Genomic DNA, 24,202 nt, shown 5'->3' on the forward strand with positions numbered 1-24,202 from the left:
CTGTTGCATGCTCTCCACCCCCTTTAGTAGCCCTTCTCTGAATAGCTTCCATCCTCTCAATGCCCTTATGAAAGTGCGGCCTGCAGAATGGAACGCGGTACTCAAGGAGGGACCTGTACAAGGGCAGCGTTACCTCCTTTTTCCTGCTGCTGATACCTCTGCTTATGCAACCGAGCATGCTGCTAGCTTGCCCTGTTTTATTGCATTGACTGCCAGTCTCTTGGCTCTTCCACTTTTTTTTTTCTTCTTCAAGGTCCCTTTCATTATTTCCATCCCTCCCGGTGAATCTGTCAAGTTACAAAGTTGTGTCATCTGCAAACAGTGGGCCCTTCATATACGAAGAAGAAAATGTAGTAAGCATTAGAGAAGTGGTACAACTCAACAGTTACAAAATGTATTGGATATGGATGGCCCAGTTGTAATAGCTGTAGTTGTGCTTACGCTTTTCTGCTTGCTAAGCTGTACCCTTATGACCAGCTTCTAGATTTAAGTATAAAAGGTTTTAAAGTATTTCAGCTTAATTCTTTATGCATCTTTATCCTGTTCTTTAATTAGCAAGGTTTCTAAAATCAGACTCCCAATTTATGCTTTAAATATCATTTTAACGTGGCTCAGGCAAATTCTGTATGTCATTTGTAAGTTTAGAATCTGCTTTTCAATGTCTTGGCTTGCATTTGTAAGGCAGTAGAAGCCCGCAATCTCGTTGTTTAAGATACCATCTGAATTTCGCAAAGCAAAAACCTCAAGAGTTCTTCGTGCTGCGGAAGCAGCGTAACTGTGAAAGGGAAGCAGAGGCTTAATGCACATATGTAAAGGGGCACTGGCCAGATATGCAGCTGGAGGGAGAACTGTTCCGAGATAACGGGGAGTCTGAAGTAAAACTGTTTTCAGAGCTTTGAAGCAAGTCTGATCTCTGGTTGCTGGCTGTCACTGGATTAGAATTAGGCGTTCTTTTTCTTTTTGCCCAAAAATAATGGAGTAAGTTGAGACTTTTTTTTTTGTCTTACTTTCCCAGGTGGAGGCTTATGTATTCCTTGTCTATATTTTCCTATGGCATATGCTTCCTCTGGTCGGTAGGTATGAGCCATTTTTGCTTTTATTGATGAAATGCGTTAGCTGATCTGGAGGGTATGAGTGAGGGTTTTAGCCCCATTTTAGTCATGTTCCATTCAAATATTTCCTGACTTGTAAGGCAGACAGAGGGTGGGCTATAAAGAGAAATAAGGGAGCCCTGGATTGCTCACATGACTACCTCTAGCACTTCTCTTTCATTGGGCCTGAGAAACGGACATAATTGGTGCACATGCTGGGAGCAGCAGGTGACCCATTCTATTTTTCACATTGGGGAAAATCTTTTTCTTTTGTCTAAAATTAAGAAAAACCTCTAAATGTGTGTGAAATTTGTAGATGCTTTAAAGTAAATGGAGGTGGTTCACTGTGCTCGTCTTGCTGTGTTCTCGTGGCAGCGTGCACAAGGGTAACACCTGTAGGAGAAGAGGTAAAGCACACGGATTTAGGATTCTTTGTATGGATCTCTGCAGAGATGTATTAGGGCAAAAGGAAGTTTATGATTCTACCCAGGCGCAATGGGGCAGGGTGCCACAAGCACAGCCATGCTTTAATAAATTAAAACCAGTTGCTCTGTTTATCTCCACAGACTCCCTGGTTTTGGGACATCCAAAAGTGCTGGGAGAATTACCCCAATCAGGTACACGTCATGTATTTTTCGTTTAAGAAGAAAAGTCTCCGGTGGGGACTGTGGAAACTTTTCTGCCTCTCTTTCATAGATGCTTTTTTTTTTTTGGGGGGGGTGGGGGCGGGAGGAAGGGTGGAGGGTAAGGAGTGACTTTAGAGAAGAAAACTGGAGCATGTGTGCCAGAGGCTTGGTGGGTATGGGGTGGCAGAGGATCGAGAGCTTGATGGGAATAGGCCAGGTGCAGCTGTTCTGAGCCTGGGATAATGGCCTTCCCCTGACCAGAGGCTTTGTTCCCAGTGGTATCCCTGGAATATTTTGCCTAAACTGAAGTGGTCTCTTCTTTTTTTTTTTTTTTGCAGGCACTTACACCGGGTACTTACTATTTTTATATCGTGCAGCTGGCCGCCTTTTGCTCGCTCTTCTTTTCCCAGTTTACAGATATCAGACGAAAGGTAAGCACTGGCTGGGTTTAAAGGAGACACCGTGCAGGCAAGGCCGGAATTGCACCCCCATCTTTAGGAAAACTTAGAAAACCAAACCTGGCCTGGTTAGTGAACCCTGTGAGGTAAAAAAAAAAAAAAAAAAAGCATAAAACGGATAACTTATCCAACAAAAGTTAGTTGGATAAGTTATCGGGGGTATTCAGTGGAATAAACATCCTGCTGGATATCCTTAAATGTAGTTATCCAGGTATACATATATGGACAACTTTGAAACCTAACTGGCTATGTTTGAGTATCGCTGGTTAAGTTTCTACGTTATCAGAGTACGTGAACGTGGATGACTTATCTTTTAACCAGCTATATTCAAAGAGTATAGCTGCTTAAATGGCAAGCAGCAAGAAAGAAAACAAAAGCACCAAGCAAGCCAGCCTGCCTGATTTTTCTTCCCCCATGAAAGCTCCCCCAAAGATTTTGCAAGCGTTAATGTAGAATGCAGCAGATTGCCGCCCCTCCCCCGACTTCGTCAATTTTATTTCCCCGCCCCCACCCCCCTCTGGTCCTTGTGGCTTCCAGCATTGCTTCGGTAACTTATGCCTCCAGTTTTGCTATTTGGTTAACTGAGCTCCATCCTGAAACACCTCCCAGTTATTTGGATAGTGACATACAGATAAAATGTATCCAGATAAGTGGCGACTATATTCAAAACTCAACATTTATCAGGATAACTCAAATTATACAGATAAATATCTTTGAATATTGACCTCTGCAAAGCTATTTGTATTCACTGCAAACATTTACCAAGTTTGCTTACAAGCCTTACAGTGCAAATATTTATTTTTTTTAAAGTTGTTATGTAAGAACATAAATTGCCATACTGGGTCAGACCAAGGGTCCATCAAGCCCAGCATCCTGTTTCCAACAGAGGCCAAACCAGGCCACAAGAAACTGGCAAGTACCCAAACACTAAGAAGAACCCATGCTACTGATGCAATTAATAGCAGTGGCTATTAATTGCACCAGTAGCATTCTGTGTTCTCCTTTTTGCTTGCCCCTTTTCCTACTACTCATTTGGTAGACCTAGTTATGTTCTGTGATCTCCACTCCCTACATTTCTATTCAGGGATCAGAAGATTGCTAGCAGCCTGTTGCTAGTTTCAAACATTTTTCCCCGTTTTTATATAAAACTGCGGTTGCATCGGAGTGCAGCTGTGCTTGTCTTTTCTAGCAGCTGATTTGGTGGCACTTATTGCTGAGTGATGAGGCAGCTGCTCATAACGGCATTCGAGAGAAGCGACGTTCTGTCTTGTGACTGGTTCTGCCTTAAGGCTTCATCTAGACACCCGTCTCTGCAGTACACACATCAGTGTAACTAACTTAAAAAAAGGAATTGGGTCTGGTAGCAGTTCATACAGGAAAAATAACATCTTGACTGACTCCCCACAAACTTTGGAGATTTGCCTCTCCATCCCCGGCCCCTACAACCCAGTTACTGTGGTGTTAGGAAACAGGAACACCTTTTACCATTTAATATGGGTGTTTGTTAAATTATTATTCCTGAACATTTTATTTATTTTATTTTAAGTTTTTCTATACCGGCATTCGCGATGAATATCGCATCATGCCGGTTTACAATTAACAAGTGGAGAAGGAACAAAAAAAAAAAAATAATAATAATAATAAACATTAACAAGTGCTGACAAAAAGGTTGCAGTTACAATAAAACAAGGGAGTTACACAACTTGGAACAGAGAAAAGAAGCTAGGATTTTAACAGAGAGAACAAATATGCCAATTAATGGTGTGAACTAAGTTACGGCATTTGCAACATTAATGAATTACCCTGTTGAGGTGGAGTTATTAATTACCATGTTAAGGAAAAGTCTAAGGTTAGTTAATGATGAATTAAGGTTCAGTTGAGGTCTGGAAAGGCTTTCATAAATAGCCACGTTTTGAGTCTTTTCCTAAATGTAGGAAGGCGGGGTTCCTGTCGCAAATCTGGTGGGATGGAGTTCCACAGTGTTGGTCCTGCGGTGGAGAAAGCCCTGTATCTGGCGGTTATGTGCCGAGTGGTTTTGGAGTGTGGTACTTGTAGGGATTCTCTGTAGGACTCTCTGGGTCTAGAGGATGTATATTTTCTGAATGGAATTTGAAGGTTAAGTGGAGAGTATTGATGGATGGCTTTGTAAATAGTAGTTATGGACTTATATATGATTCTGTAGTGAATTGGCAGCCAGTGAAGGTCTTTGAGGATTGGTGATATGTGGTCTCTTCTCGCTGCCGTGTTTTGAACCATCTGAAGGGGTTTAGTGTGAGATGAAGGGAGACCTAAAAGTATAGAGTTGCAATAATCTAATTTAGCGATGATTATTGATTGCAATATAGTTCTGTAGTCGTGAAAGTGGAATAGTGGTTTTATACTTTTTAAGACTTGGAGTTTATGGAAGCAGTCCTTAGTAGTTTGATTTATGAATGATTTTAGGTTTAGCCTGTTATCAATGATAGCTCCTAGGTCTCTTACTTGTGGAGTTTGAAAGTTGGGTGGTGGATTTGTGTAGATGTTACTGTTTTCAGTGGAAATTAGGAGGAGTTCGCTTTTTGAAGAATTTAGTATTAGGTTTAGACTGGAGAGGAGTCCGTCGATTTTTTTTTGAAGACAAGTTTCCCAGAATGCTAGAGTTTTTGTGTAGGATTCTTTGAGGGGGATGACTATCTGGACATCATCTGCGTATAGAAAGTGTTTAAGGTTTAATTTGGTTAGCAGTTGGCAGAGGGGGAGCAGGTAAATATTAAAGAGCGTGGGTGAGAGGGAGGCGCCCTGCGGAACTCCCAAAGAGGAAGGATAATGCTGAGATTCTTTGTTGTGTAATTTGACCTGTAGCCTCTGTTCCCCAGGAACGATTTGAACCAAGACAATGCTGTTCCTGTTGTTCCAATGTTCGCTAATTGATTTAGTAGGGTGGAGTGGTTAACCGTATCAAAAGCAGCTGAGAGGTCCAGGAGGATCAGTAAGTAAGCATGACCTTTATCCAGGCCCATGATAAGGTAGTCAGTCAGGGATATGAGTAGTGAATTCAGTACTTAAAGATTTTCAGAAACCATATTGGGTCGGGAACAGAATTTTGTGTTCTTCGAGGTAGTCTGAAAGTCTGGCGTTAACTAATTTTTCCATAACCTTGGCTAAGAAAGGGAGATTGGATATTGGAGGAAGTTGGTAGGATCTTTAGGATTTAAGTTGGGGTTTTTTAAGAGCGGTTTGATGGAGGCAATTTTCAGGTCGTCTGGGTAGATTCCTTGGGCTAAGGAACAGTTGATAATGTCTGTCAGAGCTTTGGAGATGGTATCTGGTATTAGCAGGAGAAGTTTGGATGGGATGTGGTCTAATGAGTGTGATGATGGTTTCATTTTCTTCAATACAGATTGTATCTCTGAAGTAGTGATGGGTTCAAAGGATTGTAGAGTAATGTCTTTGTTGGGATGGAAGTATGTGTTGAATGGCGCTAAAGTATTGGACCTCAGCTGTGTTAGAAGGTTGGAGATTTTGTTGCTGAAGAAGAGGGCCAACTCCTCTTCTTTTTCTTGTGCTTGGTTGAAAGGAATGTCAGATGTAATGGTTTGCGTTAAATTTGATACGTAAGCAAAAAGGGCTTTTGAATCAAAAATAAGATGATGGATCTTGTGCGCGTAGAAGTCCCTTTTTGTTTTTAATGTGGAGCTCTTGTATTGGTGGAGGGCGAGTTTGTAAGCGGAGAGGGAGGTCGGTGAGGGTGCTTTCCGCCATTTGCTTTCTTTCTGTCGAAGGGAGTGTTTGAGTTTTTGAAGTTCTTCGTTAAACCAAGGTTGTCTTTTGGAGGTGTTGTGTTTGAGTTTTTTTGTTGCCAGTGGACAGAATTTGTTTGCTGCCGTTTCTGTTATCTTGGACCAGGAGTGGAGGGCTGAGTTAGGTGTGGAGATGTCTATGAGTGGGAGTTCTGGGACAAGGTGATTGTGTAATTCCTCGGAGGAGCAAGATTTCCTGTATGTAAATTCAGGTTGAGGGACAAGTTTATTGCTTGTTTGTGCCAGCGAAAAGATGGAAGATATTAAAGCATGGTCAGACCAGGGACAGGTTTGCATATCAGTCCAGACAAGCGGGTTTTATTCATCCCTACCAGCAGATGGATGTAGAGAACAAAACTATGGGCACTGCCACATATATGAGAGTGCCACCTGCAGTCCCTCAGTATTTCTCTACCTCCAGCAGATGGTAGAGGTGCTAACTCTGCAGTACTGACTGACAGGCTCCTGCAGAAGGGTCATCCTTCGGGTTGACCTGGGTGAACGGGGGGGGGGGGGGGGGGGGGTTGGATGCCCCTGGCCAGCTTCAGCTCACGACCCTGGGACCCCTGACAGCCAGTGATCTGGTTCCCTTGGTGGGAACCAGATCACTTACTTTTATTTTTGTGCTTTCCTGTGTATCTGGGCCTTTAAATCTTTGTGTAAAAAAAAAAAAAGTCACCGGCAGCTGTCTGCTTTTGTAACAGTAGAAGCATGGGGTAGGCTGTGAGGCCTAGCAGGCTGAATGCAACAGCAGAGGCATGCGGCAGGCTGTGCGGCCTAGCAGGCTGAAATCTTCGGTGAGATCATCTGGTGCAGGCCAGGCAGTAAGTGGGCAGATCGGGGGATCATTCGGAGGAGGGTGGTCCCGGTCGGGGCAGATTCACTCCAGTGGGGGCTGGCTGTACTCCCAAATGAGCCGCACGGTTTTCAATCATGGCAGCGGCCTGTTCACCGTGCCAGCAGGAAATTCTTGGGGCAGTGCACCCTCTTCAGGGTTTGACAGCTGCCATGTGGTGCGCCCCTCCCCCTCGCGATCCGGGCTGTGGGAAAGTGCAGCAAACATAGGATTGCCTGTTTGGATTTTTATTTTGCCTTGCTTTATTTCTTGGGGCTTGTTATGACAGCCAAGCAGCTCAGAGAGACCTGCAGGGCCTATGGTAGCCCGTCGGTCGACCTGAATAACCACCTCCTCTGCACGGAGTGTGCTGGAAGGGGGGAGGGGGGGTCTGAAAGCAAGCAAAGCCGCGGAGGTATTTGCGGACCGCGGCAGTGGCGCTGGGATCATAGGAGGGAGTGGCTATGGCCGCAGAAGAGGAGCTGGATAGGGGGACTTCTCCCCAGGGGTCCAGGGGGTCCCTGCCGCTCCTGTCTCCCATGGTTCGACCTGGGGGAAAAGGTCTGGATGTCTCGGGCCCTAGCAGCCCCAAGCGCCCTTCGGGGGCGAATTCTTACTTTTACTGCACAAGGCCTTCCTGGCTAGTCAGGCAGGTAAGTGCAGTGTCACAGAAGGCCCGACAGGTTCAGCAAAGCGGGGGAAGTTCCCCCCCCTCCCCCGCAAACTCTGCCTCCTGAGGAATGGTTAGCGTGATTGGAATCTGACTCGGAAGATTCGGATGTGTCTAAGCAGGAGGATGAGGTCTCCTCTGAGGCTGATCAGGATGGGGACCCAATTGGGGGTCCCTCTCTGGATCCAGGGGATTCTAAAACTGAACAGGGGACCTGAAGGCAATGATCCGCGGGTGATCTGGCTTTTCAAGAGAGGAGCTTCGCCTGCTTATACCTCAGGTGTTGGAGGAACTGGGAATTAAGCTCACCCTGGAGGATTCAGATGCTGAAGGGGTTAATCCGGTTCTGGATGGCCTACGGAGACCGCCCAGCGCTTTCCCAATTCCGAAGAAAATCCAGAAATTGATCAACCAAGAGTGGGATTCCCCCGACTCGGGTCTGCTAGTTGGCAGAGCGATGTCCAAGCTTTATCCGCTTCTGCAGGACCATCTGCATGTTCTCAAGGTCCCGAAGATGGATGCAGCAGTTTCGGCAGTCACTAAAAAGACCACTATTCCGGTGGCTGGAGCTTCCGCTCTGAAGGATGTTCAGGATCGGAAGTTGGGAGTGCATCTCAAGTGAGCTTTTGAGAGCCTGCGGGCGGTAGTATGTGCAAGTCTGATGCAGCAGGCCTATTTATGTTGGATCCAGAAGCCGCAGGAACAGTCTGCCTCCGGGACTCTTTCCCCAGTCCAGGTGGCCCACCTGAAGGCAGGGGTTGCCTATGGCACTGATGCCTTGTATGACCTGGTGATAACCACGGCCCATGCTATGGTGTCGGTGGCGGCGTCCAGCCGACACTTGTGGCTAAGCAACTGGTCAACGGATCTGTCATCAAAATCGCAGCTCTGTAATCTGCCCTTTCAGGGGAAACTGCTGTTTGGTGAGGACCTCTATCATCTGATGAAGTCACTGGGAGAGACAAAGGGCAATAGGCTGGCAGAGGTTCGAAAGTCTGGCCGGAAACCTTTCTCTTCTCGCTTTCGGGAGGTCAGACAAGGCTCTCTGCGGCCTCGGTCCCAAGTCAGTCCTCGCATAGGCAACAGGAGGGATTGCTGGTGCACCCATACTTGGACGATTGGCTGATAACAGGCGAAGTCACTAGAGGAATGTCTGCGGTCCGTGGACAGAGTTCGGTTGCTCCTGGAATCCCTAGGCTGGGTTATCAATGTGCAGAAGAGCCATCTGGTCCCCTCCAATTCCCTCGAATACTTGAGAGCCCGTTTCGACACCCAGCGGAGCAGAGTGTTTCTTACAGACAGGGTGAACAAAATTCAGGGGCAGATAGCGCATCTGCTTCGTCTACAGGTGCCGACGGTCTGGGATTACTTACAGGTCCTGGGCTCGATGGTATCCACATTGGAACTGGTGCCCTGGACGTTTGCCCATTTAGGCATCTGCAGAGAGCCTTGTTGTCCCGTTGGAATCCTTGGTCGCAACAATATTTCCTGCCCTTGGCTCTGATGGAGTCGGCCAGGGCCAGTTTGGCCTGGTGGATGATGTGGAAGAATCTGGAGAAGGGGATGCCTCTCGAGGTCCCGGAGTGGGTGGTGGTCACCACGGATGCAAGTCTTCGGGGCTGGGGGACAGTTTGTCTGGGCAGGTCTGCTCAGGGCCTTTGGTCGATGTCGGAACAGACATGGTCCATCAATCGCCTGGAGACGAGAGCAGTGCGCCGAGCTGTGGAGCAGTTTCTACCCTTGGTCTGTGATCGGATGGTGCAAGTTTTCTCGGACAATTTGTCCACGGTGGCTTACATCAACCGCCGGGGGGGGAACCAAGAGTCCCACGGTAGCGCAGGAGGCTCAGCTGCTGTTCGAGTGGGCAGAGCTTCATCTCTAAGGAATCGCTGCCTCCCATGTCGCAGGAGTCTACAATGACCAGGCGGATTACCTCAGCCGGCAGCAGTTGGATCCAGGGGAGTGGTAATTCTCTCAGAGGGCCTGGGAGCTTCTCTGCGAACGGTGGGGAACCCCGCAGTTTGATCTCATGGCAACGATTCTCAATTCCAAGACGCAAAGGTTCTTAAGCCGCTGGAGGGAGTCCGGGGCGGTGGGGCTCGATGCCCTTGTATGTCCGTGGCTGACCGGAGTCCTCCTTGTACGCCTTTCCTCCGAGGCTGCTGATAGCAAAGGTACTCGGGCATGTAGAGGGCCACACGGGGTCAGTGATTCTGGTGGCTCCGGAATGGCCTCGCCGTCCGTGGTTCGCGGATCTGGTGTGGCTGGCAGTGGACGGACCGCTACGCCTGACCCATTTATCGGATCTCCTGCGTCAGGGTCCTATATTTCCAATTGGGAGGATCACTTTTGTCTTGCAGCCTGGCTTTTGAGAGGAGGCAATTGCGCGTGAGGGGGTATCTCAGAGGGAGAGTCCAGGGGAAGGCCTTGGCATCCCATCTGGATGTGGTGCGTTTTCTCGAGGAGTCAAACATCTCCGTCCACCTCTGCATCACATTTGTCCGGAATGGAATCTTAATCTCGTGCTACGGGTCCTTTGCGAGAAGCCGTTCGAACTTCTGAATCTGGTATCTTTGAAGATCCTGACTCTGAAGACTATCTTTTTGATAGCTATCTGTTCGGCTAGAAGGATTTCAGAATTGCAGGCATTTTCGTGCCATGATCCGTTTCTCCGGATATCATCCGATACGGTGTCCTTGCAATGCAGTACCTTCGTTTCTTCCTAAGGTGGTGTCTGTTTTTAATGTAAACCAATCAGTGGAGTTGCCCGGGTTTCCGGATTGGGCTCTGGATCCCTCGATGGGATGAGAACTTCACCTTTTGGATGTGAGACGGATGGTATTACGTTACTTGAAAGTCACTAATGCTTTTCGTCATTCTGATCATTTGTTCGTCCTGTTCGGGGGGAGCAAAAAAGGGCGAAAAGGCATCTAAGTCTTCTTTGAAAGAGACTATCTCTGCAGCTTATGTATCAAAAGGAAGAGCGATTCCAGTTGGTCTTAGAGCACATTTGACTCGAGCTCAGGCGCCTTCCTGGGCCTAGTGTCAGCTGGTGTCTCCCCAAGAGATCTGTAGAGCCGCGGTGTGGTCTTCATTGCACACTTTTACCAAGCATTACTGTTTGGGTGTGCGGGCCCCGGAGGCAGCCCTCTTTTGGAGAGAGCGTCTTGCGAGCGGGTCTTTCAGGTTCCCGCCCAGTGTAAGAGGGCTTTGGTACATCCCGCTTGTCTGGACTGATCTGGATATGTTCAGGAAAGGAAAATTGGTTCTTACTTGCTAATTTTCGTTCCTGTAATACCACAGATCAGTCCAGAGGCCCGCCCTGAGGATCTCTGCCAAAAGACTGCTTTGTCTACTGCTGTATTTATTTGCAAAGCAGATTTGCCATTTTTTGGCTTCAATTTCTAGGTTTAGCGTTTTCTGCATGTTTATCTAGTTGGTCAGGGGTATCCATGTTGGGAGTCTCGTTCGCTCTTTATTTTTCTTATCTTGGCTTGGGTATCGATTAATACTGAGGGACTGCAGGTGGCACTCTCGTATATGTGGCAGTGCCCAAAGTTTTGTTGTTTACCTCCATCTGCTGGTAGGGATGAATAAAACCCGCTTGTCTGGACTGATCTGTGGTATTACAGGAATGAAAATTAGCAGGTAAGAACCAATTTTCCTGTTTTTACTTTAGATGTATGTTGTATTTTGCAAAATAAGCATTCACTCTCCTGTGGCAGTTAAGGAAAGGTTTTGGCTTCAATAAGCTGAAGAAATGAGTCTAATAGAAATGGGGAGGGTATGGGTGATTTTGGTTTCTCATCTTTGTATCCTCTCTTTGTTTTCCCTCTTAGGATTTTCAGATTATGTTTGTCCATCACTTGGTTGGAATTTGCCTCATCTTCTTTTCTTATGTAAATAACATGGTGCGGGTGGGAAGCTTGGTGATGTGCCTTCATGATGTTTCTGACATCTTGTTAGAGGTGAGTCTCCAGTCTTTTACTTTCAAAGTCACTATCATCTATATGGTGTAATACCTAACCACTGTAGCCTATATGTTGTGTGCCTGATGTCTCTTTTACCTGTCGTGATCGGCTTGATGTAAATATTTGTCCCTAAGCCTTGGTGGTAGCAATGTGCAGGGGACTCGGGTTTGAGCAGTGGAGTTTGCCTGTCACAGGAAAAAATGAACTTGAGGACCTGGTCACATTCTGCAGGACAGCAGCAGCACAGACTGGCTCAGCCTTTAAGGAGGTTTTACGGTTGATAAGCAAATCTTTGGCAGGGTGGGCACAGACCATAGCTTTCTTTTGAAACTGTGTGTGCAACTTGAATTGCACCTGCAGGTGCTGGCCGGGATTCTCTCACCCTGTCTAAACTTTGCCTTTGCTGCATCCCTAGCCCCTGCCAGCCCTGTGGATAGGAAGCGAACCCAGGTCCTCTATATAACATTCTCTGTATATTGCTGAAGCACACTCAATATTCTGTGCAGCACGTGTGTGTGTGTGTGTGTGTGTGTGTGTGTGTGTGTGTACAAAATGTATAGTTGTAGTGGGTATGGTCTGTATAATTTCAAGTTCCCTGTAGATACCAGGATCAGTCCAGACTGCTGGGTTTATGCCTCCCTTCCAGCAGATGGAGTCAGAGAAAAGCTGAAAAGCACCTCCCACATAATCCGGGGTGCCACCTGCGATCCCCTCAGTATTTTCTCTGACTCCAGCAGATTGAGAGGCATAACCTGCAGTCCTGATCTCAAAATTCCTGGGGCCTTGCCCCATCAGGTTTGAATTTCTTAAACAAAACAGATATTTAGAACTTTTGACTGGATCATTAAAAAAAAAACCAGGGTATTGGTTTTCTGATTTTCTCATAAGTTTTTCTGCAGCAGCCAGCCAGGGGCAGGCAAGGCAGGGCATTGCCCTACAGCCAATTCCCGGAGTGGTCACAGCAATAGCCCGGTGAGAAGAGGGGGAAGATATACCGGTGGGCCGATCACTCACTCTTCCCCTCCCTCAGAGATTTATTTTTATTTAAAAGAATTTATATACTGCAAATTAAACAGGATCCGTCTGGCTAAGCGGTTTACAAGTATATAAACATACATAATAAGATACACAAATTAAAACAAGTATACTATATCAAATAAAAACAATACATCCAAAACATTAAAACTAGTAAAAACTACTTCTGAAAAGACATTATAGAAAGTCAAAGCAGATTATTAATGTTCATGACAATGAGTTCATTTAACTGTAAAGGTTGTTAAATAATGTTGTATGCAGCAGCAAAGAGATGTTTTTAAAGCCTTTTTAAATTCTTTTACATTTGCTATTAAACGAATTTCATCTGGGATGGTATTCCAGAGGATTGGTCCGGTGACAGAGAGCTTGTTTCCTGGTAAATTCTAAATGGGAAAGTTTTACCGATGGTACTTCCAGCATGCGTTTATCCATTGATCTTAATTGTCTTGTTGGTTTGTAAATTCTGAGCAGAGCCATTTTGAATTTGCATTATATAAAAGGTTGTGTATAATTATTTTATATGTGATACGGTAAGATATAGGTAGCCAGTGTAAATGTTGTAGAACCGGGGTGATATGCTCTGAGTGGTATATTGTAGAGTAAACGAGCGGTAGCATTTTGGACTAACTGTAATGGGTGGGTAGTAGATTTTGGCAAACAAAGATATAGTGCATTACAGTAGTCGAGACATGTTAAAATGAGAGATTGTGTCACTGAACGAAAATCAGAAGGTAATAAAAGTGGTTTTAATTTTCTAAGTAAATGAAGCTTAAAAAATGTTGGGTTTTTTTTTTTTTACACAGCTGATATTTTGTTTGTCATAGACAGTCTAGCATCAATGATAGTGCCCAAGTTTTTTTGCTTGATGTTTTATTTCGATTTCTTGTCCGTCAAATGTAAAGGTGAGGGTGGTTGAAATTTTGAATCTGGCACAACTCCTAGAAATAATAATTCAGTTTTGCTGTGTTTAATTTTAATCTGTTGTGTGTCAACCAGGTTTTTATTGCCGTTAAATATAAGTGAAGCAGCGAGAAGGTTTTTTTCCAGCTGTCAGTGAATGGAACAATAAATTGAATGTCGTCAGCATATATTTTAAAAGACAAATTTAAGCCTGTTAAAGATGACACAGTGGAAGCAGATATGTTTTAATTCCTCTGGCACCCCCCCCAGTGCCATCCCCCGTGGGCTGAGTACTTTAAAAAAAAAAATATATCTACCTTATAAATGGCCTGTGACCGACGGCCCGCAAATGCGCAGTAGAGCGCAGCTCTACTGCGCATGTGCGGGCAAGGATGTCGATCAGAAAAAGAAAATGGCGGTGGGGCCGCAGGAGCGGGAGAAGCAGCGGCGCCGCGCGCGCGCGCGGTGCCGCTGCTTCTCCTCCCCAGATCTGCCGGCAGATCTCGGGGGGGGGGGTGTCACTCCCGCGCCCCCCCCACCGAGATCTGCCGGCAGATCTCGGGGGGGGGGGTGTCACTCCCGCGCCCCCCCCACCGAGATCTGCCGGCAGATCTCGGGGGGGGGGTGTCACTCCCGCGCCCCCCCCACCGAGATCTGCCGGCAGATCTCGGGGGGGGGGTGTCACTCCCGCGCCCCCCCCCCCCCCCGAGATCTGCCGGCAGGAGCGGGAGGAGTTAGTGGAGCCGGGTGAGGGTTGCGGGAAGTCGCGCTTACGGCGCCGGGAGGAAATGGAGGTGGGTGAAGGGAGGGAGGGAGGGAGAGGGGGAGTGAGTGGAAGGGAGGGAGGGAGGGAGAGGGGGACTGAGTGAGTGGGAGGGAGGGAGAGGGGGGACTGAGTGGGAGGGAGTGAGGGAGAGGGGGGACTGAGTGAGAGGAGAGGGAGGGTGGAGAGGAGTGGGTGGGGGAGGGGGGTGGTGAAGAGTGAGGGGAGAGAGAATGAGGGGGAGGTGAGAGACAGAGGGATGTAGCCCGTTTTAACGGGCTTTACGGCTTGTATATATATAAAGTAAAAGAAGGAGATTTTAATACTTTATTTATTTGAAATTTCTTACCTCAGCCGCGCCTACCTACAGTCTTCCGGGTCTCCGGAGGGGGTGGAGCTTCCACCCGGCTGCCAGCGATGCCGAGGGGGGTGGCGTGTAACTCTTGTGGAGAGCCAGGGCTCCGGCTCTCTTGCGAAGGCCTCTGCTCCCAGTGTTTCCCCGGGGGCGAGGGGCCTTCGCAACGACCAGATTCGGCACGGGGCGGCCATTTCGCGGCGCAAAAATTGTGCGGCGCGCACGAGGTTGAGTGGCAGAGGCCTGGCTCGCTCCCGATTAGCGCAGGAGCGGCAGCCATCTTGTCTGCCTCGGACAGGGATGCTGATTTCTCTGAGGAGGGAGAGGATCTCCCTCATCCGCTGTCCCCGCCACATAGGCCGCACGGTTTGTCTTTGGACACGGCTCCTCCTCCATCCAATCCCCCAGGGGGGCCCTTAAAGCGACAGCACCCATTTTCTTCAAAATGTATTTTATTATTACATAAAGCGTATATGGAGGTGGAAACTGAGTGGGATTCCCAGTCTCCTAGCCCACCCAAGATCCTGAGGGATTCAATGGGTCAGGGAAAGGCGGAATCCCGCTTCACTTCCTTTAACCCGGGGGATAGGCTGCCTGACCCAGTGACCCTGGGGGATCCAGGATCTCAGGATTCATTCACCCACGATCTGGGCAATAAGGGGGACAATGCCACCCAGGTGGAGGGGGATGACCCCCAGGTCCTCCATCTGTTCCGACGGGAAGAGCTGGATCCCTTGATCTTGCACGTACTTCAGGAGCTGGAACTCCCTCTTTCACAGGAAACATCAGATTTATCCACGGGGGATTCAGCTTTAGCGGGGCTTCGCGCCCCACCGCAGACTTTTCCTTTTCACCCGAAGCTGTCCCAGATTGTATCCCGTGAGTGGGAGACCCCGGAGGCCTCTTTGAGGGTTACCAGAGCCATGGAGAAATTATATCCACTTCCTAATGATTCGCTTGACCTACTTAAAGTTCCGAAGGTGGATTCGGCAGTCACGGCCATAGCCAAGCATACTATTATTCCGGTGACTGGAGGTACAGCGCTCAAAGACCTTCAGGATAGGAAGTTGGAAGTGTTGCTCAAGCGCATATTTGAAGTATCTGCCTTAGGGATATGGGCCACTGTTTGCAGTAGCCTTATGCAGCGAGCTTTGCTACGCTGGGTTCAGTAAATGTTGACGGCCCAAGACCTTCCCCCGGGGGAGGCTGAACAGGCGGCCCGTATGGAATCAGCAGTCACCTATACGGCAGATGCCCTTTATGATCATCTACGTACTTCGGCGCGCACTATGTCTTCAGCAGTGTCCGCACGACATCTATTGTGGCTCCGTAACTGGTCTGTGGATGCCTCGTCTAAATCTCAACTGGGGTCCTTCCCTTTCCGGGGTAAGCTGTTGTTTGGTGATGAGCTGGAACAACTCATAAAAGCCTTGGGAGACGACAAGGTGTATAAGCTGCCAGAGGACAAACCCAGAGTGGCCCGCTCACTGGGTAGCTACAGGGGAAGCTTTAGGGGGCAGCGTCATTTCCGGTCTGGTAGGGGTGCGTTGAGCTATACCCCTAGGCAAGCAGCTTCAAGAGCTTATACCCCTAGGCAAGCAGCTTCAAGTCGTGGTCGTATTCCTTTCGGGGCTGGCGGCCTCAGCGTGCCGGGGCCCATGCCTTCGCACACAACAGCAAACCAGCACAATGAAGGGACGCCGGCCCATTCCTCCATACCGACGATTGGGGGCCGACTATCCTAGTTTCACGAGGAATGGGTCAAAATTACCTCAGATCAGTGGGTACTAGATATTATAAGTCACGGTTACGCTTTGGATTTTGCTCGTCCCCTCCGGGATCTCTTTCTAGTGTCTCCTTGCGGACCGCCCCAGAAGCAGCAGGTCGTCCTTCAGACCCTAGCTCGGTTGAAGGCTCTGGGAACCATTATGCCAGTTCCTTGATCAGAACGCCGGACCGGTCGTTACTCCATTTATTTCGTGGTACCCAAGAAGGATGGAACTTTTTGACCGATTTTGGACCTCAAACAGGTCAACAAGGCATTGCGGGTACCTCGTTTTCGGTCATTGCGGCGGTCCACAAAGGCGAGTTTTTTTGCTTCTTTGGACTGACGGAAGCTTACCTTCACATAAGGATCCAAGAGCACCATCAGTGGTTTCTGAGATTCATGATCATGGATCAACACTATCAGTTTTGTGCCCTACCCTTTGGGCTGGCAACTGCACCCCGCGTGTTCACCAAGGTGCTGGTGGTGGTGGCGGCGAGCTTATGTCGGGAAGGGATTCTAGTACATCCCTACTTGGATGACTGGCTCATTCGAGCGAATTCTGAGGACCTCTGCAAGGCGGCGGTTCGTTCGGTTGTGTCGCCTGCGGCCCCTGGGCTGGGTTGTCAATTAGGCAAAGAGCCGGTTGATCCCAACCCAGGTGTTAGAATTTTTGGGGGCTCGATTCGATATGGTTGTAGGCAAAGTCTTGTTACCCCTCGAGCAGGTTGATGTCTCAGGTGCAGCGGCTGCTGTCGCTCCCCTCCCCAGTGGTATGGGACTATTTACAGGTTCTTGGGTTTATGGCATCTACCCTGGAGCTAGTCCCTTGGGCTTACACGCTGCAGAGAGCGCTGCTGTCTTGTTGGGATCCCAAGTGTGAAGAGTACCAGATCCCTTTGCCTCTGCTCGAACCTGCCAGATCCAGTCTGGACTGGTGGCTCTCTCCAGATCAATTATTGCAAGGGGTAGACCTCGAGAGCCCTCAATGGGTAGTTGTAACAACCGATGCCAGCCTCTCCGGTTGGGGGGCAGTGTGCCAGTCGAGGTCAGCTCAAGGTCTTTGGACTCCGTTACAGGCAAAGTGGTCCATCAACAGGTTGGAGACCAGGGCGGTCCGGCTAGCTCTGCAACACTTCTTATCAATGTTACGCTACAAAGCGATGCGGATTCTCTCCAACAATGCGACCACTGTGGCCTACATAAACAGACAAGGAGGCACCAAAAGTCATCCTGTGGCCGAGGCAGACAAATTCATGAGCTGGACTGAGCGTCACCTGGCCCGGATTGCGGCGTCTCACATAGCTGGGGTCGACAATGTTCAGACGGACTTCCTCAGCAGACAGCAATTGGATCCTGGAGAATGGGAACTTTCGGAAGAAGCGCTACGAATGGTCTCGAGACGATGGGGAACCCCCTGCCTGGACTTGATGGCGACGCATCTGAACGCAAAGGCAGCTCGCTTCTTCAGTTGCAGAAGGGACCACGGGTCCGAAGGAGTGGATGCTCTGGTTCTTCCATGGCCACCGCACATTCTTCTTTGTTTCCTCCATGGCCACTAATAGGAAAGGTATTGCGTCGCATAGAGTCTCACCAGGGGCCAGTGATTCTAGTGGCTCCGGAGTGGCCGCGAAGACCCTGGTTTGCCGATCTGATCAATCTAGCAGTGGACGGTCCGATAAGCTTCAGTCACCTACCCAACCTCCTAAGGCAGGGTCCAGTATTTTTAGATCAGGCCGATTGGTTTTGTCTAGCGGCCTGGCTTATGAGAGGAGACAGTTAAGAAAAAAGGGTTACTCAGAGGCAGTTTCTCTACTCTTCTGCGTGCCAGAAAGACTTCTACTTCTATTACCTACATACGGGTATGGAAAGTCTTTGATTCTTGGTGTCGCGGGTTGAACTTGTCCCCGCGACGGGCCACTATTGTTCACATCCTGTCATTCTTACAAGACGGCTTACGGAAGGGTTTGTCTTATAGTTGGCTCAGAGTTCAGGTCTCTGCTTTGGGCGGCCTTCGTGGTAAGGTCCATTGCGGCACAACCGGATGTGATACGGTTTTTGAAGGGGGCCAAGCACTTGAAACCACCAGTACGCACGGTTTGTCCATCCTGGAGTTTGAATTTTGGTTCTTCGTTACCTTTACGGGCCACCTTTTGAGCCCTTGAAGCAAGCGACAATTAAGGACTTGACGCTTAAAGCAGTGTTTCTCGTGGCTATCTGTTCGGCTAGGTGGGTTTCAGAGCTCCAAGCCTTGTCCTGTCGAGAACCTTTCTTGCGTATTTCTGATTTGGGTATTTCTCTACGCACAGTACCCTCCTTTCTGCCTAAGGTAGTCTCGGCGTTTCATGTCGACCAGTCAGTCGAGTTACCGGCATTCTCTGAGGATAAGGATCTGAAGAGGTTGGATGTCCGTAGGGTTCTCTTGCGGTACTTGGAGATTACTAATCCGTTTCGATTGTCTGATCAACTTTTTGTTTTGTGGAGCGGTCCTAAGAAAGGGGCTAAGGCTTCTAAAGCTACTATCGCCCGCTGGTTGAAGGACGCTATTGCTTCTGCTTACATATGTCACGGACGCCCAGTACCGGATGGCCTTAAGGTGCATACTCTTTGGCTTTCTGTCCATGATGCCGCTTGAGACCTATGTGTCTCACCCCAGGAGATTTGTCGGGCGGCCACTTGGAAATCCTTGCACACGTTTACTAAACATTACCGTTTGGATCTCCGGGATCCGAGGATGGATTCTTTTGGCAGCAGTGTGCTTCACATGGGACTCTCCAGGTCCCACCCCCTCTAGGACAGCTTGGGTACATCCCAGCAGTCTGGATTGATCCTGGTACGTACAGGGAAAGAAAAATTGGTTCTTACCTGTTAATTTTCGTTCCTGTAGTACCAAGGATCAGTCCAGACGTCCGCCCGTACACAGGAGAGTCCACTCAGCTATTCATATTCTCTTGACAGGTTATGATGCAAGTCAGTTTATTTTTGCAGCACCAATATAGTTCTAATTGTTCTTCTTATAGGTTCATGCACGTTCTACCTTTTTAACCGGTTTAGTTTTAACTTGATCTAGTCATTGGTTGATAAAGCGTGTTTACGCGTGTTTGATTATAAAAAAAAATTGTAGTTTCAGCCATTCATTCTGCAGGTGCAGGGATCGCAGGTGGCAGGTGGCACCCCGGGTTATGTGGGAGGTGCTTTTCAGCTTTTCTCTGACCCCATCTGCTGGAAGGGAGGCATAAACCCAGCAGTCTGGACTGATCCTTGGTACTACAGGAACAAAAATTAACAGGTAAGAACTAATTTTCCTGTAATGTATATTATTGATTCCTTGTAGTACATCTAGTTAAAATGCAGGATGTCTGGTTTTCCATGTTTTAATGTTGCGGGGTTTTGTTTTGTTTTTTTTTTTTTTGCAGATTGCAAAACTTGCAAATTATGCCAAGTACCAGCATTTGTGCGATGCTTTCTTTGTGCTCTTTGGTTTTGTGTTCATTACCACTCGGCTGGGTATTTACCCTTTCTGGTAAGTGTCTTCCTGGGAATTACTGTGCCCTGTTGCATAGGACAGAATAGTGTATTCTGTGGAAGCACTAATCTCTGCTGTATTAAACAGGGTCTATATGGCCCCATCACTTGAGAATCTCCTTTGGCCTTTCAATGTTTAATACATTCATTGTTGTGTAATTCCCCCAGTTAAACAAGGAAGACCTGCTGGGTTCATATTGCACTGAAGGATATAAAACATCAACTCCTTTAGACAAATTTTTCAGTATACAGACTGGGTATCTTGGAATACACAGTTACATTTGTAGGCCTTCTAGGTTCCAGCAGTGGCGGATTCCCGAGGAAGACTGGCTTGGGGATTTGCCGCCCAGGCCGGCCCAGGAGAGATACCATGTGGTCTGCCGAGCGCGGCTCTGTCACAGTCGCGCTCAGCAGACCACATGACTAGCGCGACCGGCCCACCGGGGGATGCCCGATCACCTGATAGGCCAATCTGCCCCTGATGGCAATCATGCATTCATCTGATCCCTTAAATCTCTGCTTATGCAGCATGAGTTGCTCCCTCTCTGTGTTGCATGTTTTCTTGTTTCAGGATCTTGAATTCGACGCTGTTTGAGAGTTGGGCACTGATTGGCCCTTACCAGTCTTGGTGGCTCTTCAATGGCCTGCTGTTGATCGTGCAGGTTATGCATATCATCTGGTCTGTCTGCATCATTCGTGTTGCCTATAAGGCTCTGGTTTCAGGAAAGGTAAGCATAGTCTTGTCTTGCTGCAGGACAGGGGTACATACAAAGATTTCTGTTCAGCTGTCAATGTCCTGTCATGCATAGGGTACCATTCTATCAGTAATGGTTTGTTTACTTGATAGAGGAAATTTATTCTGAATAGATAAAAATCAATGTTTTTGTTCCGATAAGGATTTTCTTTGAGAAACCTTTTCAGCCCTGTGGAGTTGGACATTTCATGAGAACAGGCACGCAAATGAAGCTTGTTTTCTAATGCTTCAAAAGTTCTTACCAAGAATATCAGTTCTCAGAGGACAAGCAGGGTGACATCTGATGGAACCTGGCACAGAAAATTTGACAGTTTCTAGAACTTTGACTGAGCTTCTTTGAGTATGCATTATCCCTCGTCCACATGGTTTCTTCAGTCTTACTTTTTCCACGGAGCCCAGTGGTTTGCAGTTTTTGAGTCTCTCATCTTTTACAACTTTTTCGGCTTTTTTTCTCATTTCGGAATTGACGGGATTTGCACCTCATCAATGCAAGTTCCCACAGTTCCTCTGGTAATCGTCCTGTGGTAGGCTTTTCAGTTGTTTACCTTAAGTTTTTTCTTTTGTAGTCGAAACCCTGGGGCGGTGGTGCCCACTGGCAAACTATTTTGATCTTGCATACTTCTTGTTTCGCGATGCCATGTCATCAGGGTTCCTCAATGCACGAGGACATGCTTGAGGGCATTCCCTGTACGTACCTGGATCAGTCCAGACCATGGGTTATGCTTCCCTTCCAGCAGGTGGAGACAGAGAAAAACTTGAAAGGCACCCTCACTTAACCTGGTGTGTCTCCTGCATCCCTTCATTATTTCTCTGTCTCCAGCAAATGGAGGTGGTGCAAACCCTGCTGTCTTGCCCTGTTTCTGGGGTTTAGGCTATCCCTTAAAATAACTAGACTGTCTGCAGACTTCTGAGTCTACTGCATCTTAAGTATTGCCATACTCCAATGAACAGACCGACACGATTGGCCAAAGTCCTTTCAATTTTCCACTTCATTTATTCTCATCCTTTCATTTCCATTCAATTGATGTTTGATAGCATGCGTTGTTACACATAGTACATAATTACATTTTCTGTTTGTACAATTTTCATCAGACGGAGCACGTGCTTATACTTCCTTGATTCGTGTACTGGAATATGCATGCATATATATATATACATTGTATGTGGTGTTCCTATAATTGCAAACACCTTTATAAAAATTACATTACAAAAAAAAACCAAACCTAGAGAGAACTAGCAGTAAAGTTTTGAATCAAGCAAGTTAAAAAAAAAAAAAAAAAAAAAAAAAAACCCCAGAAGTGCTTCTGAAGAGGGAAGTGTTTCCAAATTCTCTCAGGGGGTTGTCAGATCCTGCGGGGTCATCCCCTCTCGTGGCAGGTTATTGGAGCTGGGGTTGGTAATCCTGCAGGGCTCCTGCCAGGTAAGGAGCTGGGGAAGAGATTACTGGTGGTCCGGTCCCTCTTACCCCATGGCGATCCTTAGCATTTTTCAAAAAAAAATTTTTTTTTTTTTTTAAAGTTTTCTTTTTAGGTCGGCTGCAATCCAGGACCCTCTCCATCAGAATCACTGCATTTTTGGGTATGTTTGCTGCGGTTTTTGCTGTTTTTGCCCCACCACGATGCCGCGGCCATCTTTGTGTGTGGCATGTGGGGAATCATCCACGTGGCTTTCTCGGGCCGGCATTGGCTCCCGCTGCCTTCCTGGAGCGGAAAGCAGCTCTTTTTCTGGGTCTGCAGCATCAGCTAAGCCCCGAGGGGCTCCAAAACAGCCCATTCCATGGGATCCTTGGGCTGACCCATTCCCCTCAGTACAGGGACGGCAGCCATTTTAAACACTTTTGCTGAGGCTCAGGCAAGGGCTATGGGGGTGTGGGAGCTTCCCTCAGCACTGTCACTGGTCCCTGCCAGTCCTGATAATGCTTTTTTTTTTTGTTTTAACAGTTTTATTGATGCACATAAAAATCGTACATTACAGCAACAAGAATGAAGTATACATATCAGAAATTATGGCATCACAGTTTTTTCTTCCCTAGAAACCTCCCTCCCTTCCCTCCCTCATATCTTCCCGTGGCTGACCACAAGACAACATATATTACAAAATACAAAATGCGAAACACATGTGATCACCCCTAACACGCATAATGGGTACTCGTCAGAGCAACGATTCAGACATAGCTGCAGAAGTGGTTATGTGACATACAGAAGAGTGCATGCCGAAAGTGAGCAGGAGCCAGCACCTGACCCCTTGAGAACAGAAGTCCAGTCCGCACAATAACAAAGAAAAAGATAGAATCGTGTCACTGGTATAATGTCCCTGAGACCAAAAAGTCCCCCTATGCTTGGGATTGCGTTGTCCATGTTGCTCTCCACTGCAGATAAGGAGTCCAGATACCATAGAAAGCTTTTAACCGTTTGTGCTTTTCTGCTGTAAGTTTGTTCAAGGAGCAAACCTGATCCGTCCTATGTTGCACGGCAGCCAAAGTTGTTCCAGAATTATGCTTCCAAAGCCTCGCAATCTCCAGCCTGGTTGCTATGCAGACTTGAAGGCACAAGCCCACCGCCTGCACAGTCTCCCCGGGTGCAAAATCGTTCAACAAAGCTCCTGCTATGGAAAGGCAAACAGGTTGTTCCAGCATCTCAGATAGCCATCCTTCCACTTTCTCCCATAGAGGTTTGATACAATCCCCAGCCCACCACATGTGTAAGAATGTACCTGTCGTGGGGCAACCTCTCCAACATCTCCCATCACAGGTAGGAACCATTTTCCCCAGTCTCTCCGGTGTGACATACCATCTATATAAAAGCTTATAGCTGTTTTCTACAAGAAGCGAAGACACAGATGCCTTGCTAATGCCTACAAAGATTCTATCCCAATCATGCTCAGTAATATCCTCATTAAGATCAGCACTCCACGCCAGAGCATATCGGGGAGTAACCAGCAATCTGGTATTCAGCAATTGGTAGATTTTTGATAATCCCCTCATGCCATGTGTGACAGAGCAAAACCCCTCAAACAGAGTTTTCCCTCGAGAGAGGTCCGCCTGTACTCCACTAGTAGAACAAAAATGTGCAATTTGTTTATACGCCAAAAATTCTGTGGCTGGCAAGCCCACTGTGTTCTGTAGAAAATCAAAGGGGAGCAACTTATCACCCCCCCCAGATGTGCTCCAAACGTGTGAGAGACCGGGACTTCCAGGCGTGGAATGCTGATGCCGGAATTCCCGGCTGAAAGGCTATATTATGATATAAACTGGTAAGATAGAAATAATTCCTGGATCCCACGAGCTTCGATTTCCATTGAAGCCACATAGATAATGTATGCTTGTCGTGGGTAGTAACCCTTGAGTATCTTTCCACGTATGTCTGGGCTGCCATGGCATGGCTGCGAGTTTCATCCCCGGTACCCGGTCTTGCTCAATAATAACCCAGTGCTTCCCAGCCCGCACCCCATGCCATTCAATAATAGGTCGAACCTGGCCCGCAACCAGATACCAGTGAAGATTAGGCACACTGAGTCCACCCTCCAGTTTTCTTTGGTACAGAACTTGCCTACTGATTCGGGGCGGGCGCCTCTTACAAATGAAACTAAAAAGGCGCCTCTGCCAGAACTTGATGGCTACATTGGGAACAGGAATGGGCAGGGACTGAAATAAGTATAACAATTTAGGCAAGATAT

The 24,202-nt window shown here is 47.6% G+C and overlaps 1 protein-coding gene across 2 annotated transcripts in view; it reads left to right on the forward strand.

Moving 5' to 3' along the window:
* CERS5 (ceramide synthase 5) overlaps positions 1-24,202 on the forward strand; it is a 98,052-nt gene that overhangs the window by 35,039 nt on the left and 38,811 nt on the right. For both annotated transcript variants that reach the window (XR_003855559.1, XM_029595012.1), the window contains exons 4-9: positions 1,016-1,073; positions 1,658-1,708; positions 2,056-2,148; positions 11,299-11,427; positions 19,665-19,771; positions 20,345-20,501. Coding sequence is in view for 1 of the 2 variants with exons in the window: in XM_029595012.1 (XP_029450872.1) it covers positions 1,016-1,073; positions 1,658-1,708; positions 2,056-2,148; positions 11,299-11,427; positions 19,665-19,771; positions 20,345-20,501 (595 nt within the window). In the remaining variant the exon portion in view is untranslated. The remainder of the gene's footprint in view (positions 1-1,015; positions 1,074-1,657; positions 1,709-2,055; positions 2,149-11,298; positions 11,428-19,664; positions 19,772-20,344; positions 20,502-24,202) is intronic.

The sequence above is a fragment of the Rhinatrema bivittatum genome, chromosome 3 (assembly GCF_901001135.1).
Source record: "Rhinatrema bivittatum chromosome 3, aRhiBiv1.1, whole genome shotgun sequence".
Classification (NCBI taxonomy): domain Eukaryota; kingdom Metazoa; phylum Chordata; class Amphibia; order Gymnophiona; family Rhinatrematidae; genus Rhinatrema; species Rhinatrema bivittatum.